Genomic DNA, 23,344 nt, shown 5'->3' on the forward strand with positions numbered 1-23,344 from the left:
TGATCTTTGTTTTCTGAGAGGCAGGTTCATTGACTATGCCAAAGCCTTTGACTGTGTCGATCACAATAAATTGTGGAACATTCTGAAAGAGATGGGAATCCCAGACCACCTGACCTGCCTCTTGAGAAACCTGTATGCAGGTCAGGAAGCAACAGTTAGAACTGGACATGGAACAACAGACTGGTTCCAAATAGGAAAAGGAGTACGTCAAGGTTGTATATTGTCACCTTGCTTATTTAACTTATATGCAGAGTACATCATGAGGAACGCTGGGCTGGAAGAAGCACAAGCTGGAATCAAGATTGCTGGGAGAAATATCAATAACCTCAGATATGCAGATGACACTACCCTTATGGCAGAAAGTGAAGAGGAACTCAAAAGCCTCTTGATGAAAGTGAAAGAGGAGAGTGAAAAGGTTGGCTTGAAGTTCAACATTCAGGAAACAAAGATCATGGCATCTGGTCCCATCACTTCATGGGAAATAGATGGAAAAACAGTGGAAACAGTGTCAGACTTTATATTTTGGGGCTCCAAAATCACTGCAGATGCTGATTGCAGCCATGAAATTAAAAGACGCTTGCTCCTTGGAAGGAAAGTTATGACCAACCTTGATAGTATTTTAAAAAGCAGAGACATTACTTTGCCAACCACAAGGTCCGTCTAGTCAAGGCAATGGTTTTTCCCGTGGTCATGTATGGATGTGAGAGTTGGACTGTGAAGAAAGTTGATCGCCGAAGAATTGATGCTTTTGAACTGTGGTGTTGGAGAAGACTCTTGAGAGTCCCTTATACTGCAAGGAGATCCAACCAGTCCATTCTAGAGGAGATCAATCCTGGATGTTCATTGGAGGGACTGATGCTAAAGCTGAAGCTGCAATACTTTGGCCACCTCATGCGACGAGTTGACTCACTGGAAAAGACTCTGATGCTGGGAAAGGTTGGGGGCGGGAGGAGAAGGGGACGACGGAGAATGAGATGGCTGGATGGCGTCACCGACTCTGTGGACATGAGTTTGAGTGTACTCCGGAAGTTGGTCATGGACAGGGAGGCCTGGCGTGCTGTGATTCATGGGGTCGTGGAGAGTCGGACACGACTGAGCGACTGAACTGAACTGAACTAAAGCCTATCGTTTACTCCGATTTCCTTAGTTTTTACCTAATTTTTTTCTATTTCAGGATCCCATCCATGATACCATATTACATTTGGTTTCCATATTTTATTAGGCTTCTCTTGGCTGTTAGTTTCTCAGAGTTGCCCTGTTTGTGATGACTAAGAGGAGTATTGATCAAGTATTTTGTAGGTTGCCTCTTTGTTTCGCTGTACCACATATGGCTTGTGGGATCTTATGGGTTCCCCCACCAGAGACTGAACCTGCGCCTTCGGCAGTGAAGTGCAGAGTCATAACCATTGGACCATGAGAGAAGTCCCTAGTTTACCTCTTTATCTGAATTTTTTAAGTGGCTTCCCTGGTGGCTCAGATGGTAAAGAATCTGCCTGCAATGGAGGAGACCCAGGTTCCATCTCTGGGTCTGGAAGATCTCCTGGAGAAGGAAATGGCAACCCACTCCAGTATTCTTGCCTGGAGAATTCTGTGGACAGAGGAGCCTGGCAGGCTACAGTCCATGGCGTCGCAAAGAGTCGGACCCAACTGAGAGACTTAATAATAAATATTTATCTCAGTTTTATGAGTTTTGAGGAGGAAAACAGAAATACCATTTTCTCTACACACTATCAAGGGTACATAGTAGCAACAAGATGTATTACTGTGGATACTGACCTCTTTAGATCAGCCAGGGGAGTGTGTGGTGGAAGTGTGTGAGAGATAGGATAACTGTTGCACCAGAGGTAGCCTTGACTTTTCTTTCTGAGAATGAAATTTCTTCTCTTGCCTATTGCTCGGCTTCATTTTCACTTTTTAAAAGTCCCTGTTTTGAAAGCTTGAACCTTCCCCAGCAGTTACCTCCTTCTCTGAATTTTTTATTAACTCACTGGACTCCATCATCTCTAGTATTCCTACCCACCACTATCAGATCAAAGCTATGCTTTTTCCAACAGTCATATGTGGATGTGAGAGTTGGACCATAAAGAAAGCTGAGTGTTGAAGAACTGATGGTTTTGAACTGTGGTGTCAGAAAAGACTATTGAGAGTCCTTTGGACTGCAAGGAGATCAAACCAGTCAGTCCTAAAAGAAATCAGTCCTACATATTCACTGGAAGGACTGATGCTGAAGCTGAAGCTCCAATACTTTGGCCACCTGATTTGAAGAACTGATTCATTAGAAAAGACACTGATGCTGGGAAAGATTGAAGGCAGGAGGAGATGGTTGGACGGCATCATAGATTCAATGGACATGAGTTTGAGCCAGCTCCAGGAGTTGGTGATGGGAAGCCTGGGGTGTTGCAGTCCATGGGGTCACAAAGAGTCGAACACATTTGAGTGGCTGAAAGGAACTACCAGATCCTCTAAAAAATAAGATGCTTCAATTTCAACTAACATTTGCTGAACACTTATTACATGCTAGGCCCTCTGCTAGGCTTTCATCGTGTGAGTCATTTAATTGGAAGCACCTGATGCATAGAACGAACTCATGCTTTGGGGTAAGACCTGGGTTGGAACCACAGCCCAGTCCAAGAAACTGCAATCTTGGGCAGGTTCCTTTTTCTGTCTTAATTTTGACTCCTTTATAAATGAAGCTATTTATCTCCCAGGATGTTGTGGGGAATAAAAAAGCTTCTCTTAATCTTCGCATGGATTTAGCTCCCTTCCCCCTGCCCCCAAAAACCCCCCTACCCTACGATTACGTTCTTAAACGTTAATGTTTATTCCTTATAAAACTGTCAACAGAATTTTTTGTATAGCTTCCGTTTTAAATCATTTAAGACTTTGGAAGACAGTCGTCTTAAGTTTCCCACAACGGAAAGATCACGGAGAACAGCAAAGAAAGAATCTGAGATAGTTTCGATGGAAATAATAAGTTTGGTCAAGAATGCCTCGCCCATTCTGATTTTCTATTGGTTAAGCTTACCATCAATCGGTCCAGTTGTAAATAAAGTGGAGACGGAAGCATGTTGTTAAGGGGCGGGATCTTCCTGTCGCCATTGCTAAGGTGAGAACATGTCTTCTTATAGGCTGAAAGATACCATTTTCCGCCCTCCCGCATCAGTTGCTAAGAGGCGGGACTATAGGGTGCAAAAAGGACTGAGTGCTCGAAGCACCGCCCACCCGATTGGGTGATAGGGGGCGGGCCTTGTAGCGGATAGGCTACTGGTCCTGCCTGTTCCGGGTTAGTTGCCGGGGAGAGGCACGTGAGGAGGAGGCGGCGTGAGGCGACCATGGCGGGAGGAATGAAACTGGCGGTCTTACCGGCAGTTGGTGCCGGGCCTTGGAGTTGGGGGGCCGGGGGTGGTGGGGCAGTGCGGCTGCTTCTGGTCCTCTCCAGCTGCTTTGTCTGCGGCTCAGGTACCGCGGGCAGCAGCTGCCAAGGGGGCGGGTGCCGAGGGGTTCTATTTGGAAAGGTGGGGAGTGTCCCCAGGGCGTGGGCCGTTATTCTGCTGAGGGGCGCGGGCGTGGTGCGGAGAAAGGAGCTACATCCTTGGCGAATGGTCGCCTGCCTTGAGGGCCCAAGGGCCCTGGAGGCGGCTTGCGGGAGCTATCCAGAATAGGGAGGAGCCTGGAGCCCTTTTGGCGGAGACAGAGAGGCCTGCACTGGATCAAAAGTGGTCCTGGGGCTCCGTCTTGCTTCACTGGTTCCTCGATTTCTTTGGTTAAAAGGAAGGTGACCCGAGGACCGAATGGACAGACAGCACTGCCACTGGAAAGGGAGCATCCTGTTCATTCAGAAAATTAGCAACACCTGGGCATATGCTGTCAGGACTCAGGGCACGATGGCTGAACAGATGATTGTAGTTCACTGAAATGTAATGGTCTCTTATTAATATCTTGCGCACTTGTAAGTTCCTGGCCCCTCTCGGCCTTATGGAACCGATCTGGAGTAGTTAAATTCCAGTTTCCGAAAAGACAAACGTTAGTTAACGTCTAGTAATTTTCTTTTGGAAATTTATTCGTTCCTCAAGCAAACTTTCTTGATGCCTGCTGCTGCTTAATTGGCTTTGGACCGGGATGAATTTATTTTCCTTTTCCGCTCTAATTCGGAAAACATAGGGTGTATTTGTATAAAAAAAAAAAACCTCCTTCGAACATTGTTAATTGCACAACAGAAAGATAAGTTTGGAAGCTTCCACTGGAGGAAGTTGAGACTCTTGGGGTTAAGGATAACCATATCTTGTAAACACATATGCTTTCTCTCCTTTCCCATCGTTTGCTGCCGCTTTCTTCTTGTCACTTAATGATTATCCTGAGCTACAGCTTTAAGGTTATCTCACAACCTTAAGGATCCACAGAACTAGTTTCAAAGCGCAGCGACCGTCTGAAACTTTTTTTTTAAGGGAGAGGGATATAGGTATCCAAGAAGACACTTTTTCGAGTCAGGGCCCAGAGTGTAATTTGAAGGACTGCATATGTTCTGAATGACCTTTGACCAGATGTTTAACCGTAGAGGTTTGTGTATTGTGGAGATGAAAGTATTTATTCCAGAATGCTCCTCCTTAGTGCTCAGTTAGTAGTCTCAAGGTTTCTTTAATAAGGAGATGAGTGGGGACTTTTTGGCTTGGAGATGGGTAAACTCAGGGAATACTTGTTCTTCGTGGCCTACTGGATATAGGTGTTAGCTACAAAAGACAGTCATGTAATAGAGAACTTTCTAAAGTGAGAGGTACCTAAAGACAGAATGGAGTACTTCAAAAAACAAGAGTTCTTTCTCACTGAAGGTTGTTGAATTTGATTATAAAAATCATTTGAATTTATTTTAGACTATTTGACAAGAACAATTAAGCATAAAGAAGTAGAAAAAGCATTCACTTTATTTTGTCAGAGCCAGTCCGTTAAAGCACTCTTTCTTCTGGTCTGTTTCCATGTGTCTTTAATTTAAAAAATTTTGTCTGAATTTATAATACATTCATAAAATTGTCAGCAGTCCAGTTATCTTCCTTGGAGGCCACCAGTTATTACCAGAGGTAGTTTTCTCATTTGGTTTTGTAGCATAAGCATTTTCCTTTGTCATTTAAAAGTCTTCATTAAAGTTATTCTACTTTTATGCTATGGACAAATTTTTTTTTTTTTAATTTTAGAGTAGATTCTTAGAAATGGCTAAAATATATTGTTTTAAGACCCTTGAAACATCTTGCTAAAATATTTTTCTGAAAATATGTGCCAGTTTATACCACTATCAGCTCTATTTTGTTTGTGACCCATATCCTTGCCAGCACTGGATATTCCAGACTGAAACACCTTTGCTAATTTGGTAGATTGAAAGTGGTATCTTAATTATTTTGAATTTCTTGCATTATTTGTGAAGTAGTATCTTTCAAGTGCTCATTAGTTATTTAATTATCTGTTTAGACTTACAATTTTAGAGTGTGTGTCCTTTGCTCTTGGTTTGTTTATTGTGATTACCATTTATTGGGGTTTTTGTGTACTTTTAAAATCAATTGATGAACCTTTTTAACATATTAAGGATATATATTTTATAATTATTACAAAACTTTAATGTTTGTCCCTTTTTATCTTTTTTCTTTATATCTTTTTAAATAGAAGATTTATATTTTTATGTGGTAGCTTGATTTTATTCTTTTTTAAATTTTTATTTGGTGAAACAGAACCATGCGTGATCTTAGTTTCCTGACCAGGGATTGAACCCAGGCCCTGGCAGTGAAAGTGTGGAGTGCTAACCACTGGACTGCCAGGGAGTCCTAGGCATTTTAGTTCCCCGACTAGGGAGCAGACCCACAGCCTCTTGTATTGGAAGCATAGAGTCTAACCATTGGACCACCAGGGAAGTTTCTTGATTTTATTCTTTAGATTTATTTCCATTGCTTTTATACTTAAAGAGCCTTCCAGAATTGAGTTTTTATATGTGTGTATTTTGTAGTACAATTTAATTATTTTTCATTTTACTTTTTAACCAATGATTAATGTTAGCATTTGGTGTGAGGTGAGTAGATGAATTTTGTTTTCCAGATGACTGTCAGTTGTCTCAGCATCCCATTGAATAATCCTTTGCTAAGCCCACTAACTTAAAGATGCTAGTTGTTTTTTTTTTTTTTTTAAATTGCAAACTTTTATTTGCTGGATCTTCATAATTTTGTTTATAGTTTAATTCAGGAAACAATTATACACATTAACTAGACACTTGTCACAAGACACTTTGCTAATACCTGAAGACACAGAGTGTCTACACCATGCTAGTTTTTACGGAGAATTTTAAAATGCTTTTAAGTATGAACTGGATTACCTCTTGACAGAAATGATTAGAGGCTATTTAAGAATTAGAGGAGGTGGTTTTTCATGACTTTTTTTAGGTCTTTTCTGGTCCTCACATACTATGAATCATTTTCATTACCTTCTACCATTAGATGTTAAATGATCAGTGTTGTTGATTGAAAAGTTGATGAATATAAGTAAATAAGAAGTTTCTAAATTTTGAGTATCTTTCATGCGTAAATACATGCAAGCAAGTTGTGATCCACTAAATTCCAAGAAGAATTTGATCTTTGGGCTTAAAAGGCATTTTTAAATTTATTTTTTGACTACCTTGTGGCATTGGAGATCTTAGTTCCCTGACCAGAGATCAAACCCATGTCCCCTGCTATGGAAGCTTGGCATCTAACCACTGGACTGCCAGGGAATTCCTCCCAAAGTGCTGCTTCTTATAAATGTTTTATTTCTTTAGGAAAATGACATTGACTTTATTTATTTAGTTTTATCTTTTTATTTATTTTTGGCCTCATTGGATCTTTGTTGCTGTGAGGGCGTCTTTTCTAGTTATGGCAAATAGGGGCTACTGTCTAGTTGTAGTTCAGGCTTCTCATTGCGATGGCAGCTCTTGTTGCAGAGCGTGGGCTCTAGGCACTGGGCTCAGTAGTTATGTCACATGGGCTTAGTTGCTTCTCACCATGTGGGATCTTCTGGGATCAGGGATTGAACCCATGTCTCATGCATTGGCTGGTGGATTCTTTACCATTGCGCCACCAGGGAAACCCCTGAAGAATTTTAAAAATTGTCTTAAAAATACTAATGCCTTTTCCTGACGTTAAGGTTTTCAAATGGCCTATGCTACTGACATATTATTTGTATCTTACTGTTTCCCTGGTGGCTCAGGTAAAGAGTTTACCTGCAGTTCAGAAGACTCAGGTTCGATCCCTGGGTTGGGAAGATCCCATGGAGAAGGGAATGGCAACCAGTATTCTTAGCTGGAGAATTCCATGGACAGAGGAGCCTGGTGGGCTACAGTCCATGGAGTCACAAAGAGTCCGACACGACTGACCAATTAACACACACACTTTCTTGAAAATGGGTTTAAAGATAACGTTGTGTTACATTACTTGCTGTAGGAGAAGAGTTAATAAAGTATGATTCTTGGGTTTTAAAAGATTTATTTGTAAACACACTAGTTTTAAGTTTCATAGAATTTTACTTTCTTAGTCTCCCGAAGAAAATAAACTCTTGATCCAAATTTGTGAGTGGGTGTTCTTTCAGTATATTTGTGGATTTGCTAGTGAAAAAAATGTCAGTAGAATTTTGGAAAGGTTTCACTTTGTGAAAAATAGGCTTGGAGGAAATCCAAACTACTATTGAACACTAGTGAGAGGTTGATAGATGGGGTTCAGGACATTCTACTCCAAAATATGGCACCTTGGCATACTGAATATTTGAAGCTGAAGGAGTCTGAGAAAACAACAGAAGCTGAAAAGTCACTCTGACCTGCCCCACTTTGCCCTTTTTCCTTGAAATAGGCCATAAAATCCTCATGTGAGAGGTGCCCTCCCTTACCTGAAGGAAAGGAGCATCCTTAGCTTTGAAGACAAAGGGATACAAAGAAGAATCCTAATAAGCAGGCCTTGCTTAGTTCTCCCCACTCTACTACAGTTACCTCATTCTCAACTCATCTTATTCCTCTGTGATGATGCACTCTTCATCAAACCTAGCATTCAAGTATGTGGGTCTGTTTCTTTGGGCCTTTATTTCCTTAGAAGCTTTCATGTCACATGTGAAGTGAAATTCGCTCAGTCGTGTCCGACTCTGCGACCCCATGGACTATAGAGTCCATGGAATTCTCCAGGCCAGAATACTGGGTGAGTAGCCTTTCCCTTCTCCAGGGGATCTTCCCAACCCAGGGAATGAACCCAGGTCTCCCGCATTGCAGGCAGATTCTTTACTAGCTAAGCCACAAGGGAAGTCACATAAAACATTAAATATGTATGCTTTTCTCCTGTTAATATGTCTTTGTCAGTTTAATTTTTGGGCCTAGCCAGAGACTCTAAAGAGGGCGAAGGAAAACTTTTCCTTCCCCCCATAAAATCAACTGAATTTTAAAATATTGAGATATGATTCACATACCATAAAATCCACCCTTTCATTGGTTTTTGGTATGGAGTTGATCCTTGAACAACTCAGATTTGAATTGCATGCGTCCACTTACACATGGATTTTTAGTTTCAATATATACATATTATAGTACTTCCTGGTTTTTGGTTGGTTGAATCCACAGATGTGGAACTGTGGGTCCACAGGGCTGGTTTTTGACAGAGTAGAGAGGTGGCATCCTTACCCATCTGTGGGTCAAGGGTCAGCTGTATTGGTAATGTGCAGCCATCACCACTAATTCCAGAATATCTTCATTATTCCAAAATGAGACCCAGTACTCCTCAGCAGTCATTCCCCATTCCCTTCTCCCAGCCCCTGACAACTGCTAATCTGCTTTGCTTATTGTGGGTATTTACATAAATGGAATCATTTAATATGTGGCCTTTTGGTTGACTGGCTTTCATTCAGCATAATGTTTTAAAGGTTCATGTAGTATGTATCAGTACTTTCTTTTTGTGGCTGGATAATATTCCATCATATTGATAATACCACTTTTTGCTTATCCATTGATCAGCTGATGAGATTTAGGATGTTACCACATTTTGGTTATGGATATTGCTGCAGTGAAGTTTTGTGTACAGGTTTCTGTGTGAACATGCTTTCAGTTCTCGGGTGTATACAGAGGAGTGGAATTGCTATGTCAAATAACTGTTTTTGAGGAACTGCCAAGCTGTTTTCCAGAGACTGCCATTTTTTATTCCCACCAGCGATGTATGAGGGCTCGTTTCTCCACATCCTTGCCAGCTGCGGTTATTGTCCTCTTTTTTTCTTTGGCTGTAGCCATCCTACTGAGTATGAAGTGGCGTTTTATTGTGGTTTTGACTTGCATTTCCATAGTGATTAATGATGTTGAGCCTTTTTTCATTGTGCTTATTGGCCATTTGTATATTTTCTTTCAAGAAATGTCTATTCAAATACTTTATGCAATCTAAAAATTGTTTTTTCCCCCCTCTTTTTGTTGTTGAGTTGTAGTAGTTCTTTATATATTCTGGATACTAGACCCTTATCAGATACGTGACTTGCAAATATTTTCTCTCAATTTGTAGGCTGTCTTTTTATTTTCTTGATAGTGGCCTCTGAAACAAAGAATTTTTAAATTTTTTGAAGCCATTGTCTAATCCAAGGTCACAAAGATTTACACACTTGTTTTTTTTCCTTCTAAGTATTTTGTAGTTTTTGCTCTTGATGTTTAGGTTTAGGACTGAATTTAACTTCAAAATTAGTCTTAGCTTCACTCTAAAATTGTGTCATTGCCTTTGTGCATATGTAGCTTTGGCTTTCTAAATTTTGGTGGAGGTTTTTGTTTTGGGGTGTTTTGTTAGTTTATTTAAATCTTTCCCCTTTTACACTAAGAACCAAAGTGATATCCACATTTCCAGTTAGAGTAGCATTTAAATGAGTTGATATGTACAGTGTGGAACAAGGAAGATACTGAAATGTTCTGTGGTAAAGAAGGTCGTTTGAGCAGACTGAGGTGGGAAGATAATGAGAGTGGTCACCTGTTAACCTTAACTTAGCTGAGTTTGAATATAAACTCCTGAGGGCACCTCTTCTGTTGTGGTCAAGTCTGAGGGACTGCATATGTTAATTGGCCACTTTTGAACTTTGAAACAAAAACAGCTAGGAAAAAGAAACTTTGCAGTCTTTTAGTATCTGTTTAAAGTACTTCAAATACACAAGATGTTGCTAATTTTGTTCATCCTACTCAGGAAAGTAATAGAGGAAATCACTAGATGGGTTACTTTAGCTATGCCTTTATAAGAAAAACAGGACCTGGTATGAATCTCAGTTAAGCTATTTATTAGCTCTGTAGCTTTGGACAAAGTACTTAATTGTTCCTAAATATCAGTTTCCTCATTTATAAAAATGAATATTATGAGAGTGCCTACCTGATAGCATTTTTGGGAGGGTTAAATGAAACACATATTGTCTGTCTTAATACACACATAATAGTGGATTTTATTATTACTCATCCTGGATTAGTGACTATTTATTTTTAAAAATTACATTTGACAGAAACAAGACTTTGCCTTACTCCTCCCATCTTAGTTTTCTTCTTTGCGTCAGTCCCTGATATTTTAACCCCAGCTTTTAGAAAGCAGTCATTTTAATTCTTTTTATGAAATGAGTTATTGTTATTAGTTTGTTTTGTTATTATATTTAATTGTTGCTTTCTTTCTTTGCATAAAGCTGGAATTGGTTTAAACGTGGTCATGCTTCCGGAATCCGAAGTTTATTGTATGAATGCCAGTCAACAGTACTGTTACAGAAATGTGCTTATCCCAAAGTGGCATGATGTATGGACACGGATACAGGTAATGGTTTGGAGGCTCTGGGGAGCGGCAGATTGTGTGAATATCTGATTAGTGAGTACTATGACACCTTCTTCCCTTTTCACAATTAAAAAAAAAGAATATATATATATATAAATATAAAAAATTAACAACCTTGATAAGATTGCAGTTATTCTTAATCTCATCAGTGTTTTCATCAGTAAAGCATTTATCCCTACTTTGTGTTCCTCTCTCTGTTCCTTTAAGTGGCCCACAATACTTGACCCTGAGGTAAACTAACTTCCTCTTTTTCCCCAAGAGACTATTTTCTTCTCTTCCCGGCTCCTTTTACACACACACACCCCTCTTTTTTGCATGCCTGTCAGGATGTACACTCTGCCTTGCTACTCCTATTCTGTTTTGATTCTGCACAAGATGTTGCATAAATGCCCTGAACTGGTTTCCCCTTGATAGAATGACTTTGGTCTCTTATTTCATAACACTATTGAGCCACCTGGCAAGCAAGAGTGTCTGGCTATACTGATTAAACAAGATGAGTCCTTTGGAAATGTTTCTGCTGCTATAAGCATAGTCACTGATCAGGGCATTTGTTCACATCAAAAAAACACAAGGGTGGGCTTTTTCAAAAAATTCTCTTTTTTCATTGTCTGATATAAAGATCATATTCCATCTGGGGCACATTATAACCAACATTTACCCATAATCAGTAATTTGTGACAAAGAATTGAACTTCTCAGCCTGTCATTATGGGAAACATTTTTGGTGCTGTTTATGCCTGGCAGTTTTCTTTATATTCTGGACCCTTGCTTTGTGTGATCTCTTATAAATAGCTGTATTGGTAACTCTTTCAGCTTGGAAGTCTTTTTTTTTTTTTTACCCCTATGTTCTAGCCTAATAGTAGATCCAGATCATGTTAACAAAAGACATTCTAACAGCTGCCTCTCTGAACCATGTGCAGTGCTATTTGCCCAGTTATCTTTTAGCTGCTTTTATCTTTTATCTCCATATTTCTCATAAGCCTGTGAAAAGCCAATGCCATTTATGATTCAACTATTTATGCTAAAGTTTTTTTTTTTTTTTTTCCAAATTGTATTTGGAAAAAGTTTAAATTCCTACTTCCTTCTTTCTCATCCTGATTTTGCTTGTGTTACAGATCCGGGTAAATAGTTCCAAACTGGTCCGAGTCACCCAGGTGGAGAATGAAGAGAAACTGAAGGAGCTAGAGCAGTTTAGTATCTGGAACTTTTTTTCCTCCTTTTTAAAAGAGAAATTGAATGACACCTATGTTAATGTGGGTCTATACAGCACAAAAACCTGCCTCAAAGTTGAGATTTTAGAGGAAGACACCAAGTACAGTGTCATTGTGACTCGGAGTAAGTCTTACCTCTGTTTTTCTGAGGGATTCTATGGTGAGAAGAGACTGAGCTTTGGAGGGTATAATTAGTGAGAGAAGTCAGCCCAAGACAGCTCCATTTTGGTTCTGATTATAACCTGAATATACCACTGCTCCAAACAAGGCAGAGAGACTCTACCCCTCATAAAAGGCTTTAAGCCTGGATTTGAGACTTCACCATAAGTCTTTCATTCTGAGTGCTTCCTTACTTGGTTTGTGAAGGCTTGCATTCCTAATACTTACAGTGGCTCTGAGCTGATGTACCTAGTATTCTTCGAGTTAGATAGATGTATTTCTGTCTTCTGGGTGCTTTAACTGTAGGCCTGTATATTTCAGCCTACATTTAAAGACATGAATGGTTAAATCAGACTGAAAATAGACCTGAATATCTCACAAGCAAAAGAATATATGTGGAACCATAAATGTGAAGATCACTTCAGTTTTAGCCTTATTCAGTGTAACTGGGAGTTTTCCTTTCTCTGGATGTGTCTGAGAAAGTTTCACAGAAGAGGCAGATCATTATCCTGTTGAATTCTCTATGACTTTTGTCTCTTCTTGGTAACTACTCCCAGGAGAGTAATGTTGTGAGCAGTAGAAATGTTCCTGGGTTTTGCTACGAAATTTGTTGTGTGCTTCTAACTGTCCTGCTGCTGCTGCTGCTAAGTCTTTTCAGTCATGTCCGACTCTGTGCAACCCCATTGATGGCAGCCCACCAGGCCCCTCTGTCCCTGGGATTCTCCAGGCAAGAACACTGGAGTGGGTTGCCATTTCCTTCTCCAATTCTAACTGTCCTAAAGTTCCATACTTCTTTTTTGAACAGGATCAGCCTCTTTTTCTGGTGATCCTTTTGCATTTACAGATCACTCTTGCTCCTGTTTGTGGACCTCCCCTAGACTCAGCTCTTGAATGTGAAAGCTGTGGGAGTGACTGGTACACAAGTAAAGGACCTGTGCTTGGGCCCATTGGTCCTGGGCGATCGGATTGAGTGTAGGCTTTTCCAACACAGTGCTCAGATATTGTCAAAAGAAGTAGGTGGTGGTGGTGGTCAAGAAAAACAGCCCCTTAGAGAACAACAGAGGGCCCTGACCCAGAGTTCTGGCTAATCGGCTGAATCCGAGCCTGTGTGATTTAAGGCTTGAAAACCAGGGTGGTGGAGACCCCTTGTGGGCAATTGCATGAAGTGCTCATGTTACTATGGCTCCAACCAAAGCAGAGCTTAGCTTCTTTTAGCCTTAGCGTAGGTAGCCAAAACAAAATAAACTCTTCAGGGAAGTATAGGTTAGACAGAGACCTAATTATACTTTCTCTTTGGAAGGGTGCCCAGGCTTTGTGTGGAATGCTGTTAAAATGCTGTTTAGGTGGGCTGTTTGCATTTATTAGCTGACTAGTGATGCCAACGTTGCCTTTTATTCTGTAATGCTTTAAATTGTTTGGTTCCCTTGTTAAGCAGAAATATTTTATTTATTTCAGGATTTGACCCCAAACTCTTCCTCATTTTCCTCCTTGGACTTACACTATTTTTTTGTGGAGACTTGCTGAGCAGGTAGGTTCTAAGGCTAGAGGGCGGAATGAGGATGCTCAGACCTACCCAGCTTGACTTCTATCATAAAGTCTTAAAGTGCTGCCATTCCCTTTATGGATGGGCTAAGTCATTACCTGCTTCAATCATTAAAAAATACTTTAATGTGTGTTATTATTTTTATTTTTTCTTGTGTTAATAAGATTGGCTATAATGAAATTCCCCTATTAGGTTACCCATCATGTGATGGGATTTAGCCAGTATATCACCATCCTTCTACCATTAGTCATGTTTAGCCCTCATTTTTACAGGGCTGTGTTTTACATTTTATAGGATGAGTTTCATGCTGTTCAGAAGTAAAGAAGCAAGGATCAATCACTTAACTCATTTCCTGCCTGTAGAAACCCACTAGCTAAGATAGGTGAAACAGGCATGTACAAATACAAAGGAAACATATAGTCTCCCTGATGGCTCAGATGGTAAAGAAGCTGCCCGCAGTGCAGGAGACTGGATTCAATCCCTGGGTCCGGAAGATCCCCTGAAGGAGGGCATGGCAACCCTCTCCAGTATTATTACCTGGAGAATTCCATGGACAGAGGAGCCTGGCGGGCTACAGTTCATGGGGTTTCAAAGAGTCAGATATGACTAAGTGACTAACCCCCATGCACACAAATAACAAACATTCAGCAGAGATAGAATCAACATTAACTTTGTATAGAAGGAGAATATTTGTGAAGTAGTGAATTAAAGCTTAACCAGTTGAAGTTCAGTTGGAGTGAGGTTGTTGGAAGTTGTTCCTTATTTTGGGGATCCTGAGAGAAATTCGAAATGAAGGAGGAATATTTGGTAGAAAGATTCTAGACTAGGAGTAGGAGCTCTCTGTTCTATGCCCTTTGGGGTAAGCAATTCACTTCTTGTTACTGGTTTCCACTTGGCAGTCCTCTTATCCGTTTCTTCTCCCCAGAGAATCTGTGCAGTTCCCAGAAGAAAGATTCTCATTAAAAATTGAGTGGGGAGCAGTACTGGGGATGGGAGCTGGAGACTAAGCAGAGGTTTATTGTTGGGATATATTTGAGGGGCTGTAATTGGTACTAATCCTTATAATTTGGCAGCAACTACACTGTACTGGTCTCTTTAGTTTTCTGACCTCAAGTGTTGAGCAAGTACCTGTTCTCATCTTGTACCTTTTTTCTACCTTTTGACTGGGATTGTGATCTGGTTGAACAGTGCCATTTGTGAAGAATACAAATGTAATAATGAAATGAGTTTTCTCTCTGCAGAAGTCAAATCTTCTACTATTCTACTGGGATGAGTGTGGGAATTGTGGCCTCTTTACTAATCATCATTTTTATAGTGTCCAAGTTTATGCCCAAGGTAAGTGGCAGAATCCTCACATGCAATTAGGATGAGCTTGGGTAGATGAAGGACTGTTTTCTTGGATAATCTTACAGCACTGAAAATTTGCATTGATGGCTGATAAGTCAATGTCCTACTCTTTCCTCGTTTCAGAAAGATACTTTCCATGATGAAACTTGGAGCCTGATGATATACAATCTCTCCCTTTTTATTTGAAATCTTACTTACAGTGTGTGTGTGTGTGTGTGGCGGGGGGGTGGTTAAAGTGTTTTTCCTGTTTATTATTTATATACATTATATACCCAGGCTTCTAAGTTATTTAGCATCTCATTTTCCCAATGTTCTTTGCAGACTGTATAATTTTAAGTATAAAGTACATATTTTTAAGAGAGATGTTTTGTGCATTTTTAGTAGGTTGAATTTTTTTTAAATCGCAGTTCCATTTTGCTTCTTGTATGTAGGGAAAGCCTGTTGTAACTTTTTACTTTCACTTCTACTCTGTTTTAGAAAAGTCCCATTTACATCATCCTGGTAGGAGGCTGGTCCTTTTCTCTGTACCTTATTCAACTAGTTTTTAAAAATTTACAAGAGATCTGGAGGTGTTACTGGCAGTATCTTTTAAGTAAGTGTTATTGGTTTTGCTTTCTTTTTTATATGTTTATAGGCTGTTTTAGTTAATTTGATCATGAAAAGATATTGCCTGCTTATGGAGTTTAATAGTCTATGCCATTTTATTAACTTGTAAGAATCATAATTTTTATTTCTAACTCTACAGTTGTCACCTTTTCTTAAATTAAGATGCTGTTGCTAGGGAGAAGACTAATTTGTTGGGGTTTATAAGTACATCTCTCTTTATGCATAGGCATCTTTCTGAAAAGCTGTAAATTGGCTTTTTGAATATAATTGTATTTTAAATTCACTTGAGGACCTTAAGAGGTAAAGGACTCTACAGTGAACACTATCTGTAAAACAAGAAAAGAATCCTTTGGTTGTAAAGATAGTAACTCTTAATCTATCCTTTGAGAAGGAATTAATTTGGATTTTCATATATTAGGTTTTTGAAACAGACTATTTTAGAGTTGTTCAGTATGTAGTTTTAATTCCCCATTTGAGAATTAAATAAGTTTGAGACAACAGAAATGATAGAAACTGAAAATAGATTAATATTTATGAATAATGAAGGAAGTATGAATAATTGAGTAAAGATCTTATCCATTTTCCTGGTTCAGTAGGTGCTATATAGTGAGTTTACTGCTGCTCCCCAGATGGGATATTTTACCAGTTGTAGATGAAAAAGAATGTCTTCTGATAACTCTTCTCATAGGCTATATCCTCGCAGTTGGATTCATGAGTTTTGCAGTCTGTTACAAGTATGGGCCTGTGGAGAATGAACGAAGTATCAACCTGCTGACCTGGACCTTACAGCTGCTGGGCCTGTGTTTCATGTATTCCAGTATCCAGATACCACACATTGCCCTTGCCATTATCGTCATTGCACTGTGTACTAAGAACCTGGAGTACCCTATTCACTGGCTGTACATCACCTACAGGTGACTGAAAGGCAGTGTAACTTTGTACTGAAGTGTGCAATGTGGGATGCAGTTGCAGCAAAGGAAACAGGTTTTGACCTGGGAGCCTCTTTGTTAATGTCAATTTATTGTATTATGTTTCACTTGTGTTTCTTTCAAGTCTTTCTTTTTAGATTCTCTGTAGACATTTTAAAGAACTTATAAATTCTAATCATTTTATATAAAATAAAAACATCTAGTAAAGTGTCATGTGTTCCTGTTACCACTAGGTGGTGCAAAGTATATTACTTTTATGCCACATGCCTCAGTCACCTGGTTTCGGATTATGTCACACTGCCTTTCAGATTGTTGTGGGAGTCCTAGTCTTAGTTTCAGGTGTAATTCAAGCATGTAGTCACTTTTACCTGGTGACTATGGAATGGTCATAGGTTCTGAGGTTATCAATGGTTTTTCTTTCTAGTACAGATAGTCAAAGTAATGCCTTCAGTTCATGGTGGGGTCCAGGTTAATGCACCACAATTTTATGCCATCATTTTCTTGTAGTTTTCCATTTATTGGGAAATAAATATTTTGTCTATCATAAGTGAATTTATTCACATTAGTGAATAATATTGACTACTCTGACTTGTCAATAGTCTAATGTGTCAGGGGTCCATTATACTAAGGATGTCTGTGGAATAAAGGTGGGAGCAATGACTTTTAATGATTTAGGCTCTTATATGCTTGACCCACTGAAGGGAGTTAAGAGATAACGATGGACATAGATTACTGATTAATCATTCATGATGTTATTTTGGTGAGCACAGAAAGATGTGTAAGGCAACAGAAAAGACTGTCCCCCCTCGTCTTCTGACAGAAGAAGAATACCGGCTGCAAGGAGAGGTGGAGACCCGAAAGGCTTTAGAGCAGCTTAGAGAATACTGCAACAGTCCAGACTGCTCAGCTTGGAAGACTGTTTCTCGAATTCAGTCTCCAAAGAGGTAAACAAACCCTTGGCAAGAAGTACCAGGAATCTTTCAGGGTAATCATGACCCTACAGTTTTAATAGAGATTATATTTCTATAATTATTTTGTATTTGTGGCTTTGTTTTCTTGTTCTTCTAGGAGCAGTCAAGGGAAAAGTACGTATATCATATTTTAAGCCGTAGCCATTTTCTGATTCCTCAAGGAACTATTTACTCTAACTTTCATTGTAGCACTGAGATGAGAAGACTCTAGTATGGTATTAAGTTTCCCCTCTTACAGTTTTGTGTTGCTCTCTGAATGTTTAATATAGTTTTTGAGTGGAGAGGGATACTTTTATTTGGAAGCAATCATACCAATGAGTATATGAAACTTCAATTTGGAATCTTGATGGCATAAAGTTGATAGGGCCATAAACACAAATAAATATGTAACACTCCTTAATCTTAATCAAGGATTACAGATAACTGAAGGAACTTTAGCACTTCCATAACTAAAAAGGGTAAGCAAACATCCATAACTTGAAAGTGCTTATTAAGCAGGATGGTGTTGCAGGGAATGTCAGCCTACGATCCTAGTTTTCCTTCTCTTATCATTTCTTGCTTTAGTTGATTTATCTGCCAGAGTAAGGATAAGACTGGGGGCTAGGCTCAATATCATTTGAGCTGAGAGCACATCAAGGTTTCAATTTGTTCTTATTTTGAAAGAAAACAGGGTGGAAGGCAGCTTCTAATGAGTAAATGAGTATTATTTTCTCTTTTCCAGGTTTGCTGACTTTGTGGAAGGTTCTTTCCACCTCACACCCAATGAGGTTTCTGTCCACGAGCAGGAGTACGGCTTAGGGAGCATTATTGCCCAGGACGAACTCTATGAAGAAACATCCTCAGAGGAGGAGGACTCAGATTCTCGGTATCCCCTTGTCGTACAACAGAACAGCTTCCTGACTTAGGTGGATTGACTTGGTACCTCAGTGGTCCAGGTCGCGTGTGTTTGGTGTACAGTTGCTTCTCAAATCTTTGAAGCTGGGTGAGATAACTGCAGAAATTCTTCCACTGAAATTAGAGGCCTGAGTAGACCTCCCTCTGGAAATGGTTTCAGTGGGGTCTCTGTGGGGTCCCGAGGAAGTAGAGTGGATAACGTAGTGACTGCTTCCCAGTGCATCCTGTTGGTTCAGTTCTCAGCCCACGTTTATATTTCCGAAGAAACTGGATTGCCACAGCTAGCCCAGGGCATTCCAGTTCCTCTGAAGTTGGTTTAATTGTGGCATTTCAGACTTGGAAGTGATAACTGTTACATGTGAATTAATGCTTTCAGACTATGGCTGCATCTTCAGAGACAAATCCACAAATCTGAGCCTCTTTTACTTCTGCTTTCATTTCAATGACTTTAGCATAATCCTTATTTTAACTAAGAGGAAAATGGATTATTATTTGCCTGTCTTGTTTTTTAAGTTAATACATTAAAAAAAAAGGTGAAACTTATGTTCCAGTACTGGCAAGTGCTCCAGAGTGACAAGCCTCCTGCATATTTATTAATATGGGTTGTCCGTTAAAGCCCCAGTAACTCTCGTGCTGAACTTTAAATTAGTTCTCACACCTATGATATTCTAAGTCCTGCTTACTTTAGGAACATGCCTGCAGGCCCTTCTGTAGATGAGGTCTGTTGGGGTTTTTATTATATTGCATTGGCCAAAAAGTTTGAGATTTTCTGTAAGCTCCTTATGGAAACAAGTTTTTTGGCCAACCCAGTATTTAACTTCCAATTCCAAATAGGCTTTCAGGCATCCCTTCCAATCCCTCTTTGTCCCCTTTGCCCTTTCAAGAAGGGTCTATTCTTTCATCTCTGAGTATGTACATTTCATATTGTTTTATTTCTTATATTCTCTTCTCTTTGATTTATAGCATTATTCCCACTAATTAGGAGAAGTGATCTTATTTAGGGAATTTAAATGCTTTTTACAGGTTCTCTTATTTTTCCTGTCCACTGACCACACATCTTTGAATTGTTGTGGGATCATGAAATTATCTCCTTTTCCTTCCCCTTCCTTTGTCTACCCATTCTGTTAATACCTGTTCTTAATAGTGTTTGCTTGCCACCTATCCCTCTCCCTGCAGGAAGCCTGGCTCATTTGTGAGCCCTGAAACTATCTGTGAAGGCTCTTGATACAACATACATGTTGTAGCTATGTGGCTGCCACAATTTGCATTGCCAGGAAACAGACTTCCAGATCATCCTTGTGCCCCTGGGTACTTGCGCAGCCATCAGGATCAGATGTGCTTTCCTATGAACATCTTGTACTTATTTGCAATTCCATCTCTGACCAGAGGTTCCTGCTGCCTTTTATTACAGTGGCGTTGGTTTCACATTCTTTTGCCATTGGAAAGTACCCTTATAAACCAGCAATGCTATTTATGAGGGAGCAAATTCCCAAGTCTCTGTCATTCACTTGGTTCTGTCTTTGTGATTTTCACCCTTGCACCTTGGAAAAAGATGTAATTACTTTAGCCAGGAAGATAGACATTGATGGCAGGAGCATAGCATTGAACTGACTGACTGACCATGTCATGGAGAAGACAGATGATTTTTGTTAAAAATCTGCAGTGAATGACTCCTTCAGACCACCCATTTAACAGATAATTTTGAAAGGCTCTGGGCTCCATTACTGACTTCCAGAATGTCAGCTCTGAGACTCCCCTCCAGGTAGCCAGTTGATTTTTTCTGACAGTGTTTCCCACAGCTTTAAACTGTCCTAAAGTGACAACTACCTCAATTGGCAAATAGACTTGTAGAAGAAAGTGGAAAATAAACAGTATTTGGACAGATGACATGGGTTAAAATGCTTTATATTAGGAAACCTTTCTACCTTTGTAGTTACGTACATGGTAACATTACATCCTTCTGTAGAAATCTATTAAGACTTCTGAATTTTACTTTTTTTTTTTTGCCTCATTTATAGGAATTGAAACTTAGCATGTTTAAGCATAAGCTGATTTGAAAAAATAATATGGCTGTACAAGTGGTCTCAGGGTTTCCTTGAGACTTTGGTACCTTCCCCACATGGCCGTTTAGGGATATGGTCACTTGCCTCTAGGCTGATACTTCCTGATGCCTGTCTTTATTTCAGTGAGAAAGCACTGTGAAGTAGAGAAAGATTCTCCTCTTTTTCTGTTTAGTAAACTCCTTGTGATATACCACTTCCATCTCAAGACAAGTTTTTCTCACTGTGTTTGAATTTGGGGTGAGTGAAATCAAACTCAGTTTATTACTCCCTGTCTGGTAGTTGGAGAACTGAGTTGTAGGCAGCGCCAGTGACAACAGGTCCCGTTGTCATGAGAGCTCCTCTCAGATGGCAAAGGACAGTGCGGCTGGTGTGCCTTGTGTCCTTGCCCTGCCCTCCTGTGCAGCTCTTCCCCAGATGCTGCTGAGCCTCTGTGTGCCTGGAGATTGCTTGACTCGGTCCACCTTTAGGAGCTGCTCTTGTCTCCTGCTTGGCCACTTAGTCTGCTGGCTCCATCACTACTTGAGGCCCTCGGCTTATTTTCTCTGGCAGTTACAGCTCTTGCAGCTTCAGCATAGTCTTGTCTCTCAGACCGATCTCATCAGGAAGGATTGAAGGGATAACTGGAGTGAGCTGGACATCGGAGCCCTCGTCTGCCGCCACGTCAGCGTCTTGCTCCACAAATATCAAGCTGCAAATTGGCTCTCGGAGTCAGGGTCTCATCAGCGTCAGAAATCTATGGCCTCTAATGGATCTGATTAAGTTATATAGAGCATGCCTCCCATTAATGGGAGTACAAGTCAACTGGCTTAAAACACTTTCCCTTCACTTTCCCAGTTGGATTGCTTTCATGAGACCAATGGAACCAATGACTGAAAATAAGGAAAATTTAGCACTTTTGATATCTTCTAATAAGAAATTCCTATCAGCCACTGCATGCCCCAAAACTAGTTTATTTCTCCTCCTAAATTCATGACTTTTATATTCTGTTACAGAATTTTGCTGATGATATAATTTTGAGTTCTGATTTTGTGCTGATACATTCCGTTCTAGGGCCCAGCCTTTTCTTCACTGACTTGTGTTCCCTTCAACGCAGTCCCCACATTGCATGTATGATAGACAGTTGATGAGCAAAAGCACCCAAATAGGCTAGATAGTTCCCCAGGCCCTGATTTCCATAAAAGGCATGGGAATGGATTATGCAATTGCCTTTAATCTTTTTGTTGTTCCAGAAAAAAAGATGGGCTCAGATGGATGCCTGTGTAAAAATGGTTCCTAGCTATGTACTCATACTTTTCTCTGAATTGAGTAGTGAAAGTTGAAGTAGGAGGAAAGGAAATTAAATGTCCTAGTATTCCTTTGGACTCAGGTCTGACATATGAGATAATAACCTATATTGAAATACCAAGAATTTTATCTGAACCAAGGAGAGGACAGTTTGACAGATTTATTATGCCTTCATGTTACATAGGCACTGAAACAAAGTAATAAGCATAAAATAGCCATTGTACAAGGCAAGTGCACCTAAAACTTTTTGTTTGTGTTTTGATGTAACAGAAATGGATCATTATTTTTTTAGGAAAACCTATGCAATTGTGGTGTCTCTTGATAACTTAGCTTATGGATTCAGTTGCTGTTGAGGTAGATTCTAGACAGTTACTAACTTGAAAAGGGAGTTTGGTGCCTTATATGATGGGAGCCAGAGCCTGCTGGGAATAAACAACGTGAATTCACACCAGTGTCAGTGCACAGCTTCAGCAGGGAAAGGAATGGCACACAGCACCCCCAAATTTGGGGCTTATGGCTCCCACACCCCTTGCCCATGTGCATCACCATCCTTTGCACACTCTTGACAATAACTTGAAAATGGTGAAATCACTATCTCTGCATTTTTCTACAACATGGGCAATGTTCTTATCTTGTTAACATAATAAATAGGTAGCTCTTAATGTGAGTATTAGAACTGTTACAGCCTGCAGTTGCCTCAGTTTATCATGTTTCTAGGATTGATGAAGAAATAGGGAGTTCCTGGGTAAGTTTTAGCCTGTGGGTAATGCCTTAGTGTTATTTTAAAAGATTTGTCATTTATATTTAAAATAAGTGTTCATGAATGTTTGAAAGGAACAAAATGATCAGGGATGACTCTTTGCCATGGGTCTCATTTTGACTTTTTTCTGTAAGAAAAATAAGCAATGTCTTATATATTTTTTTCATTTTTATTGTACAAGTTTGTAGGTAATTCCAATTTTAATAAAGTTTTATATACTATGTAGTGGTTTCTCTTAATGAACATGTACTTTTCTTGTTAGGATCTCTTGTTTTCAGGTAATCAGCAATTAGCTCTTCTGTTTCACCTTTCTAGACAGGTATTTTGCATGTTATTTATTTTCCTTTTTTTAAAAAACCTCTTCTTCCCTTGGGATTTCCCAGTGATCTAGTGGCTGAGACTCCATGCTCCCTGGGTAGGGGGCCTGGGTTTGATCCCTAGTCAGGGAACTATCACTAGATCTTGCATGCCACAGCTAAAGAATGTGCATGCCCCAGTGAAGATCGAAGACCCCAAATGCCGAAACTGAGACCCAGTGCAGCCAAATAAAAAATATTTTAAAAATAAACCACTGCTTCCCATCTTGGGTCTGTCTTGGTCTACTTCCTTGGACTGAATGGTTTCCAGGATGCCAGATCTCTAAGAGGTATTCTTACAGGAGCAGAGGGTTATACCACTGTACTGTCTCATAGGAAAACAATGTATAGCTTATTCCTGGTCCAGGTAGCTACTTTGTACTCTAATTATTATTATTATTATTTTTA

General features: G+C 39.8%; 1 protein-coding gene across 1 annotated transcript; it reads left to right on the top strand.

Annotated features, from left to right (window-relative positions):
* The first annotated feature begins 3,278 nt into the window (after positions 1-3,278).
* Positions 3,279-22,786, top strand: NEMP1 (nuclear envelope integral membrane protein 1). The gene is made up of 9 exons (XM_055395351.2): positions 3,279-3,459; positions 10,672-10,796; positions 11,929-12,148; positions 13,639-13,711; positions 14,968-15,061; positions 15,551-15,665; positions 16,368-16,593; positions 17,379-17,552; positions 18,301-22,786. The coding sequence occupies exons 1-9, from the start codon at positions 3,333-3,335 to the stop codon at positions 18,482-18,484; spliced, it is 1,338 nt and encodes a 445-aa protein (XP_055251326.2). The 5' UTR covers positions 3,279-3,332; the 3' UTR covers positions 18,485-22,786.
* The last annotated feature ends 558 nt before the right edge of the window (positions 22,787-23,344 follow it).

This window comes from Moschus berezovskii, chromosome 6 (assembly GCF_049115385.1).
Source record: "Moschus berezovskii isolate FMDL1 chromosome 6, NW_MosBer_1.0, whole genome shotgun sequence".
NCBI classification, from domain to species: Eukaryota; Metazoa; Chordata; class Mammalia; order Artiodactyla; family Moschidae; genus Moschus; species Moschus berezovskii.